The sequence below is a fragment of the Balaenoptera borealis genome (assembly GCF_965194805.1).
Source record: "Balaenoptera borealis genome assembly, chromosome: 16".
Classification (NCBI taxonomy): Eukaryota; Metazoa; Chordata; class Mammalia; order Artiodactyla; family Balaenopteridae; genus Balaenoptera; species Balaenoptera borealis.
The window spans coordinates 22,871,257-22,889,305 of record NC_138872.1 but is presented as its reverse complement, the minus strand read 5'-3'; the positions used below and the strand labels follow the sequence as shown (position 1 = coordinate 22,889,305).

The 18,049-nt window shown below is 38.8% G+C and overlaps 1 protein-coding gene across 3 annotated transcripts in view; it reads right to left on the bottom strand.

Annotated features, from left to right (window-relative positions):
• The window catches only part of SAMHD1 (SAM and HD domain containing deoxynucleoside triphosphate triphosphohydrolase 1), a 64,052-nt gene that overhangs the window by 38,914 nt on the left and 7,089 nt on the right, over positions 1 to 18,049 (bottom strand). For all 3 annotated transcript variants that reach the window (XM_082361968.1, XM_082361970.1, XM_082361969.1), the window contains exons 3-4: positions 15,129 to 15,201; positions 4,450 to 4,610 (exon numbers count right to left, since the gene is read on the bottom strand). In XM_082361968.1, coding sequence (XP_082218094.1) covers positions 4,450 to 4,610; positions 15,129 to 15,201 — 234 coding nt within the window. The remainder of the gene's footprint in view (positions 1 to 4,449; positions 4,611 to 15,128; positions 15,202 to 18,049) is intronic.

Sequence of the window (18,049 nt, the reverse complement as noted above, 5' to 3'; positions counted from 1 at the left end):
GTGAGAAGTTTAATACCACCAAATAAAACTTAGGATCATAAGCGAATAACATGAGATCCAAGATCCAGGAGACACTCATCCAAATTCATCTGGACTCACTGAGGAGACAGACGGGCACAAGAGGCCTCTGCTAGTACCAAGGCTCCAGATCCTTGTAAAGTTCAGGCAAAGGAGAAAAGTTTGCTCTGGATCCCTTCGTGGTCACTGAAACTGTCAACTGAAGAAAAACACTACCTAAAAGTTGCAAGTTATGTTTTATTCAGAGATCTTACTGAGGACTCTAGCCCGGGAAACAGTCTCAGGCAGCACTGAGGCATTGTTCCAAAGAGGTAAGGGAGGAACCAGGGTATGTAGGAGTTTCTGGTGGAAAAAAAAAAAACAAAAAAAACATTTAGTCCAACATCAAAAGACTACTGCTAATGACAAAAACCAGTCACCTCAAGTTAATAATTTTTAGCATTTTCCTATGTATGGGAAGATGCAAGAGTCTGGGGTCATTGAAATTATTCCTTAGATATTCATCTGATCTATCTAGGGCCAGGATGCTGTTTTTCTCCACCCTGAATTCCCCTCTGGGTGCAGCATTGGGGGTCAGCTGCAGTGGCTTGATGGCTTGACCGCAGGCAATATTTGTTGTTTACTAGAATGACAGGTAACATTTTTTTTGTCCACATTTGTGATTAGCAGTAATCTTTTTACACTTGACCACATGTTTTTCCCAGCAAAAAAGTTCACATATATACTGGCTCCTCCCTTACCTCTCTGGAGCAGTTCCTCAGAGCTATCTGAGAACTCCCGGGCTATAGTACTCAGTAAGGTCCCCAAATAAAACTTAATTCCTAACTTTCACATCATGCATTTTTCTTTCAGTTAACACTCAAGAACTTCAATATGTTTTTCAAATGTTCTAATATACCTCGAGGGCAACGTAACAGAATAGTCTGTTTCAGAACTAGGCAGAAACACACAGATTCCCCAAAGCAGGACCTCTTGACTCAGAATCACTTATCATTAGGGAAATGCAAAATCAAATCACAGTGAGACACCACCTCACACCCATTAGGAGGAGTTTTTTTGGGTTTTTTTGGGCTGCTCCACACAGCATGCAGGATCTTAGTTCCCCAAACAGGGATTGAACCCGTTCTCCCTGCAGTGGAAGCGCAGAGTCTTAACCACTGGACCGCCAGGGAAGTCCCTAGGATGTCTATTATAAAACAAAACAAAAACTAAAAAGTTTTGACCAGAATGTGGAGAAATTAGAACCCTTGTACACTGTTGGTGGGAATGTAAAATGGTGCAGCCACTATAGAAAACAGTAGAGCAGTTCCTCAAAATATTAAAAATAGAATTACCATATGATCCAGAAATTCCACTTCTGGGTATATACCCAAAAGAAGTGAAAGCAGGGTCTCGAAGAGATATTTGCACATCCACGTTCATAGCAGTCACAATTGCCAAAGAGGTGGAAGCAACCCAAGAGTCCAAAGATGAATGAAGGGATAAACGAAATGTAACATATACATACAATGGAATATTATTCAGCCTTAAAAAGTAAGGATATTCTGACACATGCTCCAACATGAGTGACTCTTGGGGAAATTATGCTAAATGAAATAAGCCAATCACAAAAAAGACAAATACTCTATGAAATCACTTATATGAGGTACCTAGAACAGTCAAATTCATTAGAACAGAAAGTAGAATGGTGGTTACCAGGGACTGGGGAGAAGAGGAATGGGGAATTGTTATTCAATGGGTACAGTTTCAGTTTTGCAAGATGAAAAAGTTCCGGAGCTTGGTTGCACAATAATGTGGATATATTTAACACTATTGAACTGTAAACTTAAAAATGGTTAGGATGGTAAATTTTATATTCTGTGTATTTTACCACAATTTGTTTTAAAAGCATAACTTCTGGTGTTGTAATGTTTACAACATAGATTGTAGATAAGGTGCTCAACAAATGTTAAATACACTTTTAGCATTTCCACCTGAAAGTACTTCCTGAATGAATATCTTTCTTGCCCCCTAAACTCTGAGCTTCACAAGAATAGAAACAGTTGATATCTTGTTGGTTTGGTAGGCACTAATAAGTTTTCAATAAATATTTGTTGATGAATAAATAAACATTTGAGTAGATGCATGTGTTCTGGCTAATTAAAGATGCTTCTAAACAAACAAACAAAACCAAAGTAACACAGCAGTTTCCCCTTATTATTGGTTTCACTTTCCTCATTTCAGTTACCAGCAGTTAACCATGGTCTGAAAATATTAAATGGAAACTTCCAGAAATACACAATTCATAAGTTTTAAATTACACTCCATTCTGAGTAGCATGATGAAATATCACACTGTTCTGCTCCATCACGACTGGGTCGTGAATCATTCTTTTGTCCAGCGTGTCCCACACATTAATCACTTAGTAGCCGACACAATTATCAGATTGACTGCCGAGGTTTCACAGTGCTTGTGTTCAAGTGACCCTTATTTTACTTCATAATGGCCCCGAAGTGCAAGAGTAGTAAAGCTGGCAATTCAGATATGCCAAAGAGAAGTCGAGAAGTGCTTCCGGTAAGTGAGTGAAAAGGTCAAAATTCTCAACTCAATAAAGATAGAACAAAATTGTATGCTGAGGTTGCTAAGATCTATCATAAGAACAAATCTTCTACCTGTGAAATTGTGAAGAAGGAAAAAGAAATTTGTGCTAGTTTTGCTGTTGCATCTCAAACTGTCAAAGTTACAGCCACGGTGTGTGGTAAGTGCTTAGTTAAGATGGCAAAGGCAGTAAATTTGTACAATAAGATATTCTGAGACAGAGAGGGAGAAACCACATGCACATAACTTTTATTGCACTGTATTGTTATAATTGTTCCATTTTATTATTAGTTGTTGTTAATCTCTTATTGTGCTTAATTTATAAATTAAACTTTATCATAGGTATGTATTTTTAAGGAAAAAACATAGTATAAACAGGGTTTGGTAGTATCTGTGGTTTCAGGCATCCACTGGGGGTCTAGGAGCATATAACCCGTGGATAAGGGGGGGACCACTTACACTGTGAGTACTTCATGAAAATCTAGATAACTGTCCGATTCTTCTGGGCTTACGTCCACCTGGCTCTACATTTTATAATGAATAAGCAGCCCAGGGACTTCCCTTGTGGCGCAGTGGTTACCGCCTGCCAATGCAAGGGACATGGGTTCGAGCCCTGGTCTGGGAAGGTCCCACATGCCACGGAGCAATTAAGCCATGAGCCACAACTACTGCGCATGCGCTCTAGAACCCACAAGCCGCAACTACTGAGCCTGCGTGCCGCAACTACTGAAGCCTGCACGCCTAGAGCCTGTGCTCCGCAACAAGAGAAGCCACCGCACTGAGAAGCCCGTGCACTGCAACGAAGAGTAGCTCCCACTCGCAACTAGAGAAAGCCCATGTGCGGCAAAGAAGTCCAAACGCAGGCAAAAAAAAAAAAAAAAAAAAAAAGCAGAGCAAAGTCTCAACTATGTTGTATGTAACAGAGGTGCCATCTTCTCTACGCTTGTGAATGCTTTTCTGATTTACACGTTTCCTGATAGGTAAGAAAACAATGTGGTTTTTTTGTTTTTCGTTTTTTTAAATTTATTTTTGGCTGCATTAGGTCTTTGATGCTGCATGTGGGCTTCCTCTAGTCGCGGCGAGCGGGGGATAATCTTCGTTGTGGTGCACGGGCTTCTCATTGCGGTGGCTTCTCTTGTTGAGGAGCGCAGGCTTCAGTAGTTGTGGCACACGGGCTCAGTAGTTGTGGCGCACAGGCTTAGTTGCCCTGCGGCATGTGGGATCTTCCCGGGCCAGGGCTCAAACCCATGTCCCCTGCATTGGCAGGCGGATTCTTAACCACTGCGCCACCAGGGAAGCCCAATGATGTGGTTTTAAAGGGCAATTATGTATAAGACTAAATAGGGAATGTAGGAAAATTAAATAATCAAACTTACAGAGTTAGTTATATCAGTAACCAACCCTATTAACTTTTAAATAATATTTAAACACAAATATTTCATCTAAAAGGCCTGCCAGGCACTTTCATTATCTTTCCAGGAAGGATTTGAGGTGGCTTCTAAGAATACATAAAATAAGTAAAGTAGAGCAAGGTAAATCAAACCCTCAGCTTTCTCATCAATAAAATAAGGATATTATTGGGAATTCCCTGGCAGTCCAATGGTTAGGACTCCACGCTTCCACCGCACGGGGCACGTGTTCGATCCCTGGTTGGGGAACTAAGATCCCGCATGCCACGTGGCTCGGCCAAAGGAAAAAAAAAAATCAAATATTGATTGTCTCAGTCAAACAAGGCTCTTAAAAAAAATAAGGCTATTATTACCATTTTATAAAACTATTTGTTTTCTAAAAGATACGATGTGACCGAGAACGGACTTAATAACTATAAGTTCCCCACCCCAATACCCTTCTTACCCTAGACTATGCTCAAATCGATTGTGTGAAGCTCCTGGAAAAACATAGTAACCGCCTCCCAACTGCTTAATATATCGCAGGCGCTGAAATTGAGGTGTGTCGATGATTCGGATGAGAAGAGGGTGAAATTCAATGTGACCATGGATAGGATCATTAATCACCTAGAAAATTATAAATTAATGTGAATAACAATACATAACACCATCTAAAATTTTTGTCCAGTCATTCCTATCTACAGTGCAAAGTCAAAGCTATTCATTTTTAAGTAAGAATAATACTAAGGGAAATGACAAGTTATGAATATCTTTACCTTATTTAGGTATCACTACCAGACAGAGCAAGTATATTGGACCTGATGGATTCTAATAATGGATTAATGGATTCTAACAACAGAAGGGTAAAGATTTCAATCTTTCTTTTATGTATATGAGTTCATTAGCCTTTAGTAAGTTAGTCTGGTATTCAAGTTAAACATACTCATTTAACACACTCATTCAGATCACATACACTATTTTACCACAGGCACTGTGTCTAATTTTTTTGTAAATGTATCTACCCATCACTATAATCCTTAATAAAAAAAAACCCCTCCTACCATGTAGTAAACAATCATAGGCAGGAAGTACTATAAAATTCTACAGCACTTAATGTCTCTTAGAAGTACTTATTTATACTTAGTAAACATACATTTCACAATTATTCATTACTCTAAGCTTAAACAGGGGCTTTAAATATGGGTGAAGATTTAATGCTCCTCTATGTTTCTTTAAATAAAGATAACATCTTTCTTAATTGTCCATAACTGTCTTTTAAAAAGAATGTTTCAGAATAAAAAAAGGAACATGATAAATGATCTAATCCATGATTTTCAAACTGCTTCAAATGGTTCCATGAAGTTCCTAAAAAATGTATGGAATTCTGGGAGGTGAAGGGCCTTGTCTGCCTCATTTACTGCCATATTCTCAGAACCCATCAAACAGCACAGTGCCTGGCACAGAGTAGGAACTCAGACATGTTTTGAATGACTGTTGAAACATTATTGCAAAGTAATACATGTTAACAAGCTATTATAGTTACAGTGTACCAAGTATATCTTTAATAATACGCCAAGAATGATGTCAAAGTATCTCAGGAATAGAAGGATGTTGTAATTCAACCCTGTGAATGTCCTTATCAGAGAAGAAAAAGTTGCACAATTTTTAAATATATGAAAATCATATACTGGTCTATTCTTTCTCCCTTATACAAGATCAATGTAACCACGAAACGAATGAGAATCTATTTTTTAAATTAATTAATTAATTAATTAATTAATTTATTTATTTTTGGCTGTGTTGGGTTTTAGTTGCTGCACGTGGGCTTTCTCTAGTTGTGCCGAGTGTGGGCTACTCTTTGTTGCAGTGCACGGGCTTCTCATTGCGGTGGCTTCTCTTGCTGTGAAGCACGGGCTCTAGGCATGTGGGCTTCAGTAGTTGTGGCAAGCAGGCTCAGTAGTTGTGGCTCGTGGGCTCTAGAGCCCAGGCTCAGTAGTTGTGGTGCACGGGCTTAGCTGCTCGGCAGCATGTGGGATCTTCCCGGACCAGGGCTTGAACCCGTGTTCCCTGTATTGGCAGGCAGATTCTTAACCACTGTGCCACCAGGAAAGTCCCAAGAATCTATTTTATTTTGAAAAATTATCAAAGAAAAATCCTATAATCTACTTTTAATCCATTTAAAGATCTAAAAGTCTTCACTGTCAATTTTTCAGTGGTTAATAACTGTTTTTAAAAGAACTCAATGAAAATTATTTTTAACTTAATACCATAACACACACTCTCCTTTCATGTCAAAATGCATCATGAACAGTTTCTCATGTTTTTACAAATCTTAATAATTATCACTGTAATGGCTCTGTTTCATTGATGAACCAACATTTTTAAACCATTCCCCTAACATCGGGCTTTGTGATACTGGAAATTCTATTTAGTCAATTTCATATTCCCTTCGCAACCCTTAGTGTGTATATGTGATATTAACGTGTTTTGATCACTTTTTTAAATTAATTTTTATTGGGGTATAGTTGCTTTACAACATTGTGTTCATTTCTGCTGTATAGCAAAGTGAATCAGTTATACATATACATATATCCACTCTTTTTTAGATTCTATTCCCATATAAGTCATTACAGAGTACTGAGTAGAGCTCTGATCATTGTATATAATGTTATTTTTGTTCTTGCAGTATTTTTTTGAGGTATAGTTGACTTACAATATTATATTAGTTTCAGGTTACAACATAGTGATTCAAATTTTTTATAGAATATACTCCACTTACAGTTTTATAATATACTGGCTATATTCCCTGTGCCATACAGTATATCCTTGTAGCTTATTTTATACATAGTAGTTTGTACCTCTCAATCCCCTACTTCTATTTTGCCCCTCCCTCTTCCCTCTCCTAATTGCTAACCCCTAGTTTGTTCTCTATTATTCTTGAGTTTTTTTCTGTTTTGCTATATTCATTTGTTTCATTTTTTAGATTCCACACATAAGTGATAACACAGTATTTGTCTTTCTCTGACTTATTTCACTAGGAGTAATACCCTCCAAGTCCATCCATGTTGTTGCAAATAGCAGAATTTCACTCTTTCTTTATGGCTAAGTACTATTCTATAGCTTATATATAATATATCTTCTTTATCCATTCATCTGTTGATGGACACTTAGACTTCTTCAATATCTTGGCAATTGTAAATAATGCTGTTATGAATATTGCGATGCATGTATCTTTTCAAATAAGCATTTGTGTTTTCTTCAGATATATGCCTAGGAGTGGAACTGCTGGATCACATCGTAGTTCTATTTCCAGTTTTTCTGAGGAATCTCCATACTGTTTTACACAGTGGCTGTACCAATTTCCATTCCTACCAAGAGTGTACAAGGGTTCCCTTTTCTCTATACCCTCGCCAACATTTGTTATTTGTGGGCTTTTTGATGATAGCCATTATGACAGGTGTGAGATGATATCTCACTGTGGTTTTGATTTGCATTTCTCTGATAATTAGTGATGTTGAGCATCTTTTCATCTGCCAATTGGCCATACGTATGTCTTCTTTGGAAAAACTTCTATTCAGGTCTTCTGTCCATTTTCCTTCTACTAATTTTGGGTTCTGTTTGTTCTTCTTTTTCTAGTTCCTTTAGATGTAAGGTTAGGTTATTTGAGATTTTTCTTTTTCCTGAGGTAGGTTTTTATTGCTGTAAAGGTCCCTCTTAGAATTGCTTTTGCTGCATCCCTTAGATTTTGGATTGCTGTGTTTTCATTTTCACTTGTCTCCAAGTATTTTTTGATATTTTCCTTGATTTTTTTCAGTGATCCATTCGTTATTTAGTAGCATAATGTCTAGCCTCCACAGGTTTGTGTTTTTTGCAGTTTTTTTCTTGTAGTTGATTTCTAGTCTCATAGCATTGTGGTCGGAAAAGACACTTGACATGATTTCAATTTTCTTAAATTTACTGAGACTTGTTTTGTGGCCTAGAACATGATCTATCCTGGAGAGTGTTTCATGTGTGCTTGAAAAGAATGTGTATTCTGGGACCTCCCTGGAGGCCCAGTGGTTAAGACTCTGAGCTTCTACTGCAGGGGGTGCGGGTTCAATCCCTGGCCAGGGAAATAAGAACCCACATGCTGCATGGCACAGCCAAAAAAAAAAAAAAAAGTGTATTCTGCTGCTTTTGGATGGAATATTCTCCATATATGTTACATTCATTTGGTCTAATATGTCATTTAACGCCTGTGTTTCCTAATTGATTTTCTGTCTGGATGATCTGTCCATTGGTGTAAGTGGGGTGTTAAAGTTCCTTACTATTATTGTGTTACTGTCAATTTCTCCCTTTATGTGTGTCAATATTTCCTTTATGTATTTAGGTGCTCCTATGTTGGGTACATATATATTTACAATTGTTATAACTTCTACTTGGAGTGATCCCTTGATCATTATGTAGTGTCCTTCTTTGTCTCTTGTAACACTCTTTGTTTTAAAGTTTATTTTGTCTAAGTTTTTGTTACCCCGGCTTTCTTTTGCTTTTGCTTTTTTAATATTTATTTATTTGGCTGCACTGGGTCTTTTTTCTTTTTTTTTTTTTTAATTTATTTTTATTTATTTTTGGCTGTGTTGGGTCTTCGTTTCTGTGCGAGGGCTTTCTCCAGTTGCGGCAAGCGGGGGTCACTCCTCATCGTGGTGCGCGGGCCTCTCACTATCGCGGCCTCTCCCGTTACGGAGCACAGGCTCCAGACGCGCAGGCTCAGTAGTTGTGGCTCACGGGGCCCAGCCGCTCCGCGGCATGTGGGATCTTCCCAGACCAGTGCTCGAACCCATGTCCCCTGCATTGGCAGGCAGACCCCCAACCACTGCGCCACCAGGGAAGCCCTGCACTGGGTCTTAGTTGCAGCACACGGGATCTTCGTCATGGCATGCAGGATCTTTAGTTGTGACGTGCGTACCCCAGCTTTCTTTCGATTTCTATTTGCATGGAATACCTTTTTCCATTCTCTCACTTTGTCTGTGTTTCTTTAGGTCTGAAGTGAGTCTCTTGTAGGCAGTCTATATAAGGGTCTTGTTTTTGTACCCATTCATCCACTCCATGTCTTTTGATTGGAGCATTTGGTCCATTTACATTTAAAGTAATTATTGATAGGTATGTACTTATTGCCATTTTGTTAATTGTTTGGGGCTTGTTTTTGTAGTTCTTTTTTGTTCCTTTCTTCTTCCTTTGTTCTCCTCCCTTGTGATTTGGTAACTATCTTTAGCATTATGTTTGCATTCCTTTCTCTTTTTTGTGTATGTATCTATTATAGGTTTTTAGTTTGTGCTTAGTTTTTAGTATGTATCTATTATAGGTTTATATATAGCAATCTATATATATAAATGATTATTTTAAGTTGCTGATCTCTTAATTTCAAATGCATTTTAACAACCTTACATTTTTACTCCCCTCCTGCCATGAGTACTGTTTTCAGTGTCATATTTTACATCTTTTTGTTTTGTGTATCCCTTAACTGCTTACTGCAGATATAGATGATTTTACTTTTGCCTTTTAACCTTCCTACTAGTTCTGTACGTGGTTGATTGAATACCTTCACTGTATATTTGCCTTTACTAATGAGTTTTTTCCTTTCATAATTTTCATGTTTCTAGTTGTGGCCTTTTCTTTTTTGCTTAGAGAATTGCCTTTAGCATTTCTTGTAAAGCTGGTTGTGGTGATGAACTTATTTAGGTTTTGCTTATCTGTAAAACTTGATTTCTCTATCAAATCTTACTGAGAAACTTGCCAGGTAGGTTCTTGGTTCTTGATATTCTACCACTCCCTTCTGGCCTGCAGAGTTTCTGCTAATAAGTCAGCTAATAGTCTATAGGAGTTCCTGCATACATAACTTGTTGCTTGTCCCTTGCTGCTTTTAATATTCTCTCTTAGTCTACTGTTGATGCCTTCTAGTGTATTTTTCATTTCAGTTATGGTATTCCTCATCTCTGCTTGGTTCTTCTCCATATTTTCTAACTCTTTGTTAAAAATTTCTAACATCTCACTCTGTGAATCCATTCTTCTCCTGAGTTCTTTGATCATATTTACTATCACTACCTTGAACTCTTTATCAGCTAGATTGTCTATCTCCACTTCACTTAGTTCTTTTGAGGTTTTATTTTGTTCAAATAAAATAAACATATTTTATTTAGTTTGGAACATATTCCTCTATTGTCTTGTTTAGTTTGGAACATATTCCTCTATTGTCTCATTTTGCCTAAACTGCTGTTTTTATTTCTATGTATCTGATATGTTGGTTATGTTTCCTGACCTTGGAGAAGTGACCTTTTATGGGAGACGTCCTATGTGTCCCAGCAGTGCACTCCCCTCTGGTCACTAGGGTTATATGTTCTAGGGGTGCCCCCAGTGCGAGCTGCATGGGTCCTTCTGTTATGGTGGGCTGACTACTGTGCGTGGTCTGGTAGGCACGGATGGCCCCCCAATTTGCTTGGTTGCCAGGCCCTACCTTGTGTGGAGGCTGCTAGCCACTGGTTGGCAGGGCTGGGCCACAAGGTGGCTGGCTGCAGAATCCCAGGGGATCCTGGGGCTAATGCTGGCTCACTAGTGGGCAGAGCCAGGTTCTGAGATGAGTGGTTGTGAGGCTGAGGTTCCTGAATCTGGTGTTGGCCTGTTGGTGGGTGGGGCCAGTTCTTAACACTACTGGCTGTGAGTTCTAGGGTGTCCCAAAGCTGATGCTAGCCTGCTGGTGAGTGGGGATGAATTCTGGGGTGGCTGGCTGAGGAGTCCAAAGTACCTCAGAGCTGGTATTGGCTTGCTGATGGGTAGGTCCAGGGCCTGGGGTGTCACAGGGCTGTTGTCAGCCTGCTGGTGGGCAGGTGCAGGGCCCAGGGTGGGTCCCAGGCTAGTGCCAGCTCACTGGTGGGTGGAGCTGGTCCTGAGGTCTCTGGATGCAGGGCCCTGGGGGTCCCGAAGCTGACAGTCTGCTGATGGGTGGGCCTGGATCCCAGGGTTGCTGACGGACGCACCCAAGGTGCCCCAGAGCTGGAGCTGGCCTACTGGTGGGCAGGGTTAGGAGGTAGGGCCCCAGGACTGCTGCTGTACTGCTGATGTGTTGGCTGGGTCCTGACAGGGCAGGCTGTGGGGCTGCAGTGGTGCTGGGGCCTGTGTCTGCCCTCTGGTGGGCAGGATCGGGGTCTAGGAGCTCCTGGGACTGATGCCCACCCACTGGTGGGTAAAACTGGGTCCTGGGGCTAGTACTGGCCCAATGGCAGGGGCACAGCTGGGTTCTGGGGTCTCTGGCTGCAGGACCCAGGGGTACCAGAGCTGGTGTCAGACCACTGGGGGGGTGGTGGGGCTGGTTCCTGACACAGCTGGCTGTAGGGTCAGGGCTGTCCTGAAGCTTGTGTCAGCCCACTGGTGAGTGGGGCCAGATCCTTGGGTGGCTGGCTAAGGTGCCCAAGGTGTCTCAGAGCTGGTGTCTCCCAGTATTATTTAATATAATCTACTCCTTCTATAGTCACATGGTCCACTTACTTATCACTTTTAAAGGTATATGATATTCTATTGTGTTACTAGCCAAGCAGGATAAAACAATTCTATTGCCTTCTGTATATGCCAAGCACTGGGGATGAGGGATGAGTAAGTTACCATTCCTGCCCCCAGGAAAAATAATAGAATCTATTTGTAGAGTAGTGGGGAAAGAGAATGGGGAAAAAGAAACAAAAGAAGGAGTGGTCAGTTCTACCCTGAAGAAAGGGGAACAGGAGCCCTCAGAAAAAGATTCAGAGGTGGTGATTCTATAATTTCACACATATTAGGCAGACATTTCACTGTTTTAAAATTCACCAGGGACTTCCCTGGTCATCCAGTGGTTAGGACTCTGTGCTTCCACTGTGGGGAGGGCACGGGTTAGATCCCTGATCAGGGAACTAGGATCCCCAAAGCCACAGAGCATGGCCAAAAAAAAAAATCACCAATACATTTGACAAATTAGTGCCTACTATGTCAAACACTGCACTTCATCCTCACTATTATGCAATTCCTGGCTTCAGAGGCCAATTGAACTAAATTTAGCGTGAAGAAAACTAAGCCAAGAATAAGAGGTTATAGTCTTGGGTTAGGCAATGGTTTCTTAGATATGACACCAAATGCATAAGAGACAAAAGCAAAAATAGATACACTGGACTATATCAAAATTTAAAACTTTTGTGCTCCAAAGAACACCATCAAGAAGCTAAAAAGAGGGTGCTTCCCTGGTGGCATGGTGGTTGAGAATCCGCCTGCCAATGCAGGGGACACGGGTTTGATCCCTGGTCTGGGAGGATCCCACATGCTGCGGAGCAACTAAGCCTGTGCGCCACAACTACTGAGCCTGCGCTCTAGAGCCTGTGCTCGGCAATGAGGAGTGGCCCCTGCTCACCGAAACTAGAGAAAGCCTGCGCACAGCAACGAAGACCCAACGCAGCCAAAAATAAATAAATAAATAAATTTACAAAGAGGCAATACTGATTAAAAAAACAAAACAAAACTAAACTAAAAAGATAGGGAATTCCCTGGTGGTCCAGTGGTTAGGACTCTGCGCTTCCACTGCTGGGAGCCCAGGTTCAATCCCTGGTCAGGGAACTAAGAGCCCGCAAGCCACATGATGTGGTCTAAATATATAAATAAAAAGACAGTAAAAAGATAATCCAGAGGATGGGAGAAAATATTTGCATATTATATATTTAATAAGGGAATTGTATCCTGAATATATAAAGAACTGTTACAATTTAAATTAGATTGTGGTGATGACTGAACAATCTTGTGAACTTTCTAAAAAACACTGACTTGTATATTTAAAATGAGTGAATAAAAGAATATATCTGTGTGTAACTGAGTCACTTTGCTGTACAGCAGAGATTGGCACAACATTGTAAATCAACTACACTTCAATAAAAAATAAAATAAAATAAAATAAAATGAATGAATTGCAAGGTATGTGAATTATATCTCACTAAAGCTGTTTTTATTTAAAAAAAAAACGTTAAAAAGTAACTAACACACCATTGTAAAGCAATTATACTCCAATAAAAATGTTAAAAAAAAAAAAAGGTAGATGCCAAATTAGGGTAGGAATCAATTCTTTGTTCAACTGTACTGCTGATGAAGCTAAGGTCAAAAAAGGTATCAATTTCATTACTAGACAGTGACTCACCGACTCAAGTACTTAGTAGCATTAAGATCTATTTTCAATGACTATAGTTTATATATGAGGTTAAACAATTTTGTTTTTAATGAAAAATAGAAAAAATAAATACAAGGGGCAAATGAAAGTACTGACTGCCTTGAAAATTACTTCAAAAAGTTTTTTTTGGCTTCCCTTGTGGCAAAGTGGTTGAGAATCTGCCTGCCGATGCAGGGGACATGGGGTGGAGCCCTGGTCTGGGAAGATCCCACATGCCGCGGAGCAACTAGGCCCATGAGCCACAACTACTGAGCCTGCGCGTCTGGAGCCTGTGCTCTGCAACAAGAGAGGCCGTGATAGTGAGAGGCCCACGCACCGCGATGAAGAGTGGCCCCCGCTTGCCACAACTGGAGAAAGCCCTTGCACAGAAACGAAGACCCAACACAGCCAAAAATAAATAAATAAGTAAATAATAATTAAAAAGCTCTTTAAAAAAAAAAAAGATTTTTTGTTGCAAACTGTGAAAATGTGACCTCAGAGATTATCTGAGATGATCTCAACTAATGAAGAAAACTCATCTTATCTCTGCCCTGCCTGATGAGAACACCCATGCTGCTGCTATTGAGAAAGGACAAAAAAGAATGCATGACAGCAACTGTCTCCCAACTGCAGGACAAAATATTTAGATATCATCCTTGGTAAGTGATTCTTCTATTTACTTCTTCATGAAAATGAAGTTTTTTAATATTAGGTAACTTTTTCAAAAAGGGCTGGGATTTGATCATTCCTCAAATAACAGATTTGCTCTAAGAACAACTACTTTGTCTGTAAAAGAAGATTCTTGTGGAATTGAACCAAACACATTTATTAAATATCTTCAAACATGATTTTCAATGAAAAATAAGCAGACTAACTTGTAACAGTAAAATTGAAATTCATGCGCTCATAGGATCTGAGATAACTCAATACATAAAGCACCTCTGATGAAAAGTGCAAAAGATGACTGTGTAAAAGGGGAATGAGACCCCCATCCCCTCTTCCAGGTCTGAAACTAAGTTTTCTTACCCTATAGATGTCAAAAGCGTAAACAATGTGGTACATTTCCTGTCACCAACCAATCAAGAAACATTTCTTTAATTACGGTATTAGAACCATACTGAAGAGCTTGTGAAAAATGCACATTTCTGGGTCTCTACTGTAAGTTCCCAGAATCAGAATTTCTGAGATGGGAGCTAGGCAGTTGACTGCTTGTTAAAATGATTCTTGGGACACTGAGTGTGAAAAACAGGGCTTTTGAAATGTCTGGAAGGGGGTGGGGGATGAGAAATAAACAATTATTGATAGATCAAATTTTAGGCATATATCTATTCTTTGGTCTACTGTTTGACAAAAAAGTTTACCAAAACTGATAAGTAATTTTAATTTAAAAGTTATTCTATGACTAAGGGGTAACTAGGGCTATATGTGTCGATATGGATATTTCTCAAAAATATAACATTATATGAAAGTTTAGAAGGTTACTTACTGTGAATGAAATTCCATTTATAAATGTTTAAAAAATATGTAAAACAATACTATACACTGTTTGTGGCTATACATACATATGTAGTAAAAATCTAAAAAAACATTCAAGAAAATGATTAAACACTTGGGGAAGAAAGGATGGAAACAGAATTCAAGAGGGGTACAAAGGAGGCCTTCTATTGTTTCTAATATTTTGTTCTAAAAATAATAGATCTGAAGCAAATTAGGCAAAACGGTAAGATTTGACAAGCTGGGCTTTTCTGTGTGCTTTTCTGCTTTTCTGTGTGCTTAAAATATTTTAGTTTTTCTCGTGGTTATTTTAGAAAATGCAGAAAATTTAGAAAAGTAAAAACCCATTACTCACAATCCTGTTACTGTAAAGAGATTTCTTTCCATTCTTTTAAAAATGAATTCTACATAACTCAGTTATATCACTTTATATTAAAAAAATAATAAACTCAGATTCCTCTTACCTTCATTGTATAAACATGAGCTTGATCCAGTTGTTGGATATTATTAAGCAGCTTTATTCTCTTCCCGTAGGAACTAAAATTATAACAGGATAAGCAAATCTATCATTATTTGCTAAATAATAATCCCTGGAGTATATAATAGTATATAATCAACTTTAGGTTGTTAGAATAGAAGTCAGATTAAAAGGAACAGTTAATAATTCAAACATACTCCTACTAGAAACCCTCTCCTTCCTTTGCTTCTAAGACATGAGACTCTTCTGCCCTCAATCCTCTTCTCTCTTGGTAAATTCAGACTTCAACACTTCTCATACCTACATCACTGAATGCTCAATTTACACTTCAAACTTACTTTAACCTAATTGAGGCCAACATCTACCCTCATGATCCTAAATCTGCATGGCTCACGTAAGTGAAATCTCAAGATAGGTAAGTCTCTTTGAAGTAGAGCACAGTGATAATGAAAAAGGTCTTTGGAATCAGGCAGAACTGGCTCACATCTGCACGTGGAATCTCTATGACCTTGGAAAAGTCACTTAACCTTTATTGGTACACTTATGTTCTCATCTATAGCACAGATGTAATACTATCTCCCTCACAGAGCTGGAGAGGGATTAAACAGTGTGTTCGGCACTGGGGATACAAAAGACTCAGTTCCTGCCCTCAAGAACTATAGGAGGATTTTAACTATGATTACAGGTGTTATAGAAATTATTATTGATGTTAAATTCAATATTTATCCCATCAGCAGCGTTTTAAGTACAAGAATCTAGGAGTTTATTAGTGTAACCAAGTGGTGAGTATGCGAACAAAGTTATCTAACTAAACTGGCCAAAGATGTTACATATAGGAAGACTACATTTGTTTGACAAACTGAGCCTTTGTCAAATCAAAATAACTTTCAAAGAGAAATAATTATTGCTTACATCAACTAAGAAATAGTCACATCAAATGCAAATGTCTAGGATACAATGAAAGGAAACACAGGACAATGAAAGGAAACGGAGGACAATGTAAGACTTCTTGGCAGGGGCGGTTGTCAGTCACGTGATCAGTCCATGCATGGATTTTAAAAACTCTTTATAGTGATGAGTTGCAAAGGTCCAAGTTTGACTTATGAGCATCAGGTATGAATTATGCATGAATCAAATATATATGGTTTTAGCTTCATTTATACCTATCGTCCTCTATCAGTAATTACTCATAATGCTCCAGTCTTGAGAAAGAATTTAATAGGAATTAAACAACTCAAAATCCTATAATTCACATTCTTGCTCCATTAACACTTACTAATTGGTCTAGGCATGTTAGCCTGATACCTGGCTGAAGCAGGAGGCAAGGGGTTAGCCTTTATCAATCCTTTAGCTCATTAGACTGAAATGTAAATCTTTTGCTAAAAGTCCTAGATAGACTTGGAGCCAGAAGTACTACAATTGACCTCTATGTTGTCCCCCGAGACCCACAGTAACTACAGAATCTAAGAATGATTTTTTTGGAATGTAAAGAAGCATCATTAGAGCTGATAAACCATTAAAGCAGCATAGCTTGTGTTTTACTATTCCCCTACCCTCATCAGTTTGAAATATCAAGCACAGGGAAAGGCCAGGCTCCAAGAAGTACTTTAAGGCAGAGCTGTAACTGACACAGGTTAAGTATAGTTGCACAGTGGAGCATAACCAGGAATCACAGCATAAAATAATACCAAACCTAAACCAACCTCACAGCCCAGTCTTTTCCTCAACGGATACTCAGTATTCATCACTTAATTAGGAATCAAAAAGAAACTACTGTATTCATAAAGAAATCACATGGGGGGGGGGCAAAATGGGTGAAGGGGCTTCAAGAGGTACAAACTTCCAGTTTTAAAATAAATAAGTCATGGGAATGTAATGTACTGCATGATGACTATAGTCAATAATGTTGTAGTGCATGTTTAAAAGTTGCCAAGTGATGGTATACAATTTATGTTTTAAGCAGGGCAAGAAAATTTAAGCATAACATGTTCCCTGCTTGTACTGGGCCCTCCCTAATGTGCAATGTGCATTATACATTAACCAGACCTCCTCAAAGGTGGGAATGCCTGCTCAACTGTAAAAAACAATGCTTTTTTCCTTCTTCTGACGCCAACAATGTAACTCCTTAGAAGATTAATTTTTCCTTTCCTAATCCTGTAAGGGATCATGGTGATATACTGCTCCTATGTGCAGATCTGGACTATGTATCTTTGGTGAACTTTACATAAAATGTCAGTGTGTCACTTTGATGTACAATCTGTTATCTCGAAAATGTATATGACTGTTCCTTTGACTTCTAACAGGCAGAAGAGTCCTCAGAGTTTTCTAAAAGACTGTCTCTTGGGTTATAATCCTCAGGTTGGCTTGAATAAAACTCTCTATTTCTCCTTTAGATCGAATATTGATTAATTTTTTGTTGACCCAAGAGAGTAAATCTTTTTTTGGTTGTTTTTTGTTTTGTTTTGTTTTTTTGCGCAGCTTGCAGGGTCTTAGTTTCCTGATCAGGGATCGAACCCTCACCCTCGGCAGTGAAAGCACAGACTCCTAACCACTGGACTGCCAGGGAATTCCAAAGAGAGTAAATCTTAAAGTTCTCATCACAAGAAAAAAAATTTCTTTGTAATTTTGTATGGTGACAGAGGGTACTAGACTTATTGTGGTAATCACTTCGCAATATATACGAACATTGAATAATTACATTGTACACCTGAAACTAATGTAATATTATATGTCAATTATACCTCAATAAAAATATTTAATTTTTTTAAAAAAATCACTGATTAAAGTATATTTAAAAAGCCACCCAAAACCTGGAGGTGTGTTTGTTTTGGCAAAGGCTATGGCAAATTAAATACTTTAAACAAAGATTTGAGCCAGAATAGTTGGACTAAAATAAGATTTTGTTTC